The 5000-nt window shown below is 39.5% G+C and overlaps 1 protein-coding gene across 1 annotated transcript in view; it reads left to right on the top strand.

Annotated features, from left to right (window-relative positions):
* The window catches only part of LOC104525977 (forkhead box protein P2-like), a 65618-nt gene that overhangs the window by 24579 nt on the left and 36039 nt on the right, over window positions 1-5000 (top strand). The window contains 3 exon segments of the mRNA XM_010169289.2: window positions 1171-1243; window positions 1246-1260; window positions 3761-3844. Of these exon segments, the coding sequence (XP_010167591.1) occupies window positions 1171-1243; window positions 1246-1260; window positions 3761-3844 (172 nt within the window).

Below are 5000 nucleotides of genomic sequence, written 5' to 3'. Positions count from 1 at the left end.
TTTCCACTGTTTCTGACAAACACATTTTTCCAATAGATTACCAGTCAAATAACTACATAGTTATCTGATTAATTCTGCTAAAAAAGAAAAAGGAGAAGATATATTTCCTCCATGCTATAGATAACTTGGTTCCTATAACTGTGAGACCATCTGTGACTGTAGTCCCTGCAAAGCTTACCCCTCATGCCTACAGTGGAAATAGCCAGTAAATCCACATTCAAAGGCAAAACTCCTTTGCTCTCATTTTTTCTTTAGCCTGATCCCTACGTTTTCTTCTCAGTGGAGCAGCAAACCCACTATTAAAGCTCCAAAAGGGACTTTGATCCTGGAAAAGAGAGAGAATAAACTGAAACCACTGCTCTCCAAAAACAGTATTAAATGAGCTTTGTAAAGTTGTGCTCAATTGAAATGTACAGGGGACAGCCACTCGGGCCTAGACTGTATTTTAGTTACGGACAGCTGCTCACTGAGGTCTTCTTTCCCTATTGCAGAGTGTGGTTTTGTTTTGCTAAACTGGCATGTGTAGCCTGAATCCCTCCCAGGAGGCTTGCTCTGTGTGGATGGTGTGTTGCTGTTCCTTCCCCTGCCTTTACCATGCACACTCTTCTTCGGACTGGGGAGCCTGATCACTACCATCATCTTCAGAGGCTGCTTCTGGAACCTACAGTGAAAATCAGTGATGTTTTCCTACAGATCTGTTTTGGGGAGGAGGGAATGGATGTTCTGTTGTTGTTTTTCCTTAGTGAGTAAAGAAGAGCAGATAGAGAAATCTTAAGAAAATCTACATTAATTCACAGTAGTTCAAGCAACCTGAAAGCAAACATAGCTTTTGCAAAAGAATCATTTGTAAGGTGATTCTCTGTTCATCTGCAACAGCAACAGGGAGTGGAAATCAGCTCAGTCACTGATATCCAGTTACATTGGCCTTTAGGCAGCGTATGTGACCTGAGAGATAGGAGCTGGCAGTCATCACTGAGAAAGTTTGTAGAACTAAATGAAATAATCAGTTTTGTTATTTTGTATTGTACCTAAGGCATGCTCTGACTAGGTCTTTGTGCATAACTCTCATTGAAACTGATGGAACCCATATGCACAGGAGAGAAAAATGGACTCATAAAGGAATTTTCTTCATCTTAACACTGTCTTACTAGTGTTCTCTTTCTTCTCTAGGCACCTTAACAATGAACATGCATTGGATGACAGAAGCACTGCTCAGTGTCGGGGGCAAATGCAAGTGGTTTTTAGCAGTTAGAAATACAGGTTTGTTACATGGATGTATTATCCTGTTACTTATTTACTATTAACCTAAACTAAATTGAAAACACTTGCTTTAGTGACTCTAGCTTAAAGCCATATGTTTCTTGTATTAAATTTGTTGATTTTCATGAACAAGTGGGTTTTTTTTTTACTTAAAAGATTTTTCACGTTATAAATTATGCAATAATTATCTAACATCAGGACTGTATACAGTATTTTGCTTGAACTAAGACCCTAATGCCATTCATCACAAATGAAAAATGCAGTCCCTGGAGCAGAGACTGGATCCAAGTCATCTTCAGTTCTTGAAATGCTGGGTCAGGACCCCTCTTCCTTCTTCCCCTTCTGACCTGATGCTTGTCTACGCCGTTCTGCAGGACAAAGGGGTAGCAGAGTGTACCTCCACCCGAAATGACTCTCAGCTTGATGCTGGGCATTTTTCTGAGAGCAGAAGATGCAATGTCAGACCCACTCAGTGAGGTCCCCAGGGAGTCCCACAGCTGGTACCGCAGCACTCGGGTGCCCTGTTCAGGCTCTAACCGTTAGAGGTCACTGCACGTATGCGAATGCTCCCTCCAGCTTACGGAAGAAGTGCCCAAATACCCCTGTATTGAGACGACACTTTACCAGGCTGCTGAGGCTGGGAGCAAACCGTGGCAGCCCAGAGTGACCATGCCGGATGCTTACACCATGCGGTCCCCTCGCACCATGTGGTCCCCTCCTGCCTGTACAGGAGTCATAGGAGAGTATTTCTCAGGTGTCCCATCCCCTCTTGGGAAAGTGCAGAGAAGCCTAAGGGAGGCAGCGAGGGAAGGAGACTTTTTTCCCCTTTTGTTACCATATGTGGACAAAGAAGGACAAACACCTTTCAGCTTTCTCACCTCTTAGCGTACTGTCTCGTTGTCATGTGTGTAAGAATACTTGTTTTTCTTTCAGACAAAGCAAACTGTTAGGGTCTTTTGTATTTTAATACTGGAAAATCAAAGCATTGAGTGGAGTGTACAGTCATGTCATTTCTTTGTATTTTAATACTGGAAACTCAAAGCAATGAGAGGAGTGTACAATCATGTCATTTATTGTCATTTCCCTTGAAATGAAAGCTTTCTAAACCCAGGCAATGTTGCAGTTTCTTTTTTAAGATTTACAGGATACTGTTAGCTTAATTTGTTTGTTAGGAATTTACATCATGGCAAATAGCATGTCTCTAAAGTGACACACACATAATATGAAGCCTAAAGAGAAACCTTTTTCCCACCCTCTGCCTGAAATGTTCTTTAATTAAAAATGCACTGACCAAATTATATCCAGCATACTCAAAATATCTGCAGTAATACAGGTAGTTTCCTCCTCTTAAAATTACTTATAAGTTGTTTTCTTTAGTCCAATCTCAGCCCACAGGTTTAACTCTTGAGCTGAATTCATGCAAGGAAGTACCACAAAACGCTCCAGAAAATGGCAGTATTAAACAGAGTGATTCTTGTTGCGATTAATGTTGTAGTCATAGTGTAAATATGCAAAGCCGTATCACTAGAATACAGTTCCAAGCATTTCTTCATGCAACCTAGCTTTTGAAAAATTCCTCTTTTCATATTATAACATGTATTTTCCTCTTACATTCTAATATTTTTGTCAACAAGTTACATATTTTGAATACTTCCTCCTCTTTTTAAAAAAAAAAAAAATTGAGTCTGAAACTACAAATATTTACACAGCGTATGATCAGAAAGTGGTATCAGTTCAGAAAAAGTACAGGTTTCAGTAACATGATGTTTTCTAAAGGCACCTCTTTTTAAGAACTGTTTACCATTTACAATGGCTAGGCTGTAATGTAACAGTCCAAGTGAAGATTTAGCTTGCAGTGTGACCAATTATGCCATTTTTTGCTTTGTCTGACTGCTAGTGAAGTAAGGTCCATCAGTTGTAATGAGACCCAGTGCAGTGTCGATGCTGACTCGGTGGCAGAGTTCAGCATTTCACACTGCCTGGGCTCTGTCACTCTATTGAATTAGATTGATGATGGCAGATTGCAGGGGGCACTAACTGGACCTCAGTGGGAAAGGATGAAGTGTGTAGACAATCCTGGCAGGCACTGTGCTTTGAGGACCCTTCACCCCTTCACAGCTGTTGGCACTAGTCCATTGCTAACAGTGTCCACAGGACTTTAAAGAGACACTATGGGCCTTCTAATTTATGGTCTTAGTAACTTGTTGCTGTCGAGGCAACTGTGACCTCAATTCTCTTATTGACAAAAAGATGAAGTGTTATTTGTTTTCGCTGACCTTTTAACATATGAAAGGCTATAAAAGTTTTTTGTTGTTTTTTTTTTTTTTTTTCTTTCCATGCCCAAAGTTGCATTTCCTCTCAGATAAGTTTCTACTGACATAGACTTTTATATGCAGGAATCATTACACCGAGTCAAGCTCAATGATAAGATGTATCACTGCAGTAAAATAGCTGTATCAGTCATTTCTAAAATGCTTCTGATCTCACTCTTTCTTAACAGCTTTCTAAAGAACGTGAACGTCTTCAAGCAATGATGACCCACTTGCACATGCGACCCTCGGAGCCCAAGCCATCTCCAAAACCTGTAAGTGCATATTGCTTTATAAACAGTAAATAGGTCTACGAATGTAGCAGACTAAGAAAATGAACAATTTAGTGACAGTTGGAAAACAACGAGTGAGATGAAAAATATGGCAATAAAATGAAGGTAAAATGCGATAGCTTGTCAAATTGTATGTTTCTTTAAAAGTAATGCTATCTTTTACAAAATCTATCCAATCTACACCATAGGTGACACTAAACAAAGTACACCTATAAGTGTCCAAATCGTTACCTTGAGACTGAAACTAGAGAGAATATCTTTTTGTGATAGATTTACAGATATTAAAAGGAAACCTGCTTTGAAAGATTTGAAGTTCAGTGGACTCTGTGGCAGTAAAAAGTAAATGTAAAAAGAATCTAGGTACTTAGGAAATTTCTTAAATTACTTACAAGAGACACAAATAAACAATTTGTTATTCTCAAACAAATGATAAAAAATGCTATTTTATGCAGTGAATTTAAACAATTGTAAATATGGGTGTTTTGCTCAGTTTCTGTCAAGGCTGCAATGTGATGCATCCACCGTGATGTTGCTGGGGTTGGAACAGGCACTGAAAGTCAGTGTTACGCTGTACTGCGCCCCAGTTGTGCAGCTGGATCTGCAGTCAGTTCCAGACTCCATTAAACTGAACGTGGCTTCATGTAAGCAAAGTATTGTCTGATGCAGGTCCAGTTTTGTACTGTCAGCGTGTCAGGCATCATAGTACTTACAGTATACTATGTTTAGATACACTGCACTCATAATATGTGATATGTTAACTGTTCATTAATGTTGACTGTGACGGTAACCTTTGTATGTACAGTATGAAAAGGGTATACCAGTACTTGAAGGTGAAGTGCTGGGCTGGGGTATTGATGAAAATCTGTGTCTTTCACAGTCAGGAAATGTAGGCAGAAGGAACATAATCTGTTTTAAAGAGCACACTTGCATATCAAGCCCAGTTAATGTCTACGTAGAAGGACAGCATACTCAGTCTCTCGTGTTCTCATCTCCATGTACTTCAAAGAAAATCTTTGTTTGAGGGCACACTTTAAAACCTGATGATGAATGAAGAAAGTGTTAGCGTTTTCTTAACCCCACATACCTTTGTGAGAGAAAATTTAGATGCATTATTTTTGCTTTCATTAGCTTAACTAAA

This window comes from Antrostomus carolinensis, unplaced genomic scaffold (assembly GCF_000700745.2).
Source record: "Antrostomus carolinensis isolate BGI_N321 unplaced genomic scaffold, ASM70074v2 scaffold13960, whole genome shotgun sequence".
Classification (NCBI taxonomy): domain Eukaryota; kingdom Metazoa; phylum Chordata; class Aves; order Caprimulgiformes; family Caprimulgidae; genus Antrostomus; species Antrostomus carolinensis.
The sequence above is the reverse complement of the archived record's forward strand: the minus strand, read 5'-3'. Positions and strand labels throughout refer to the sequence as shown.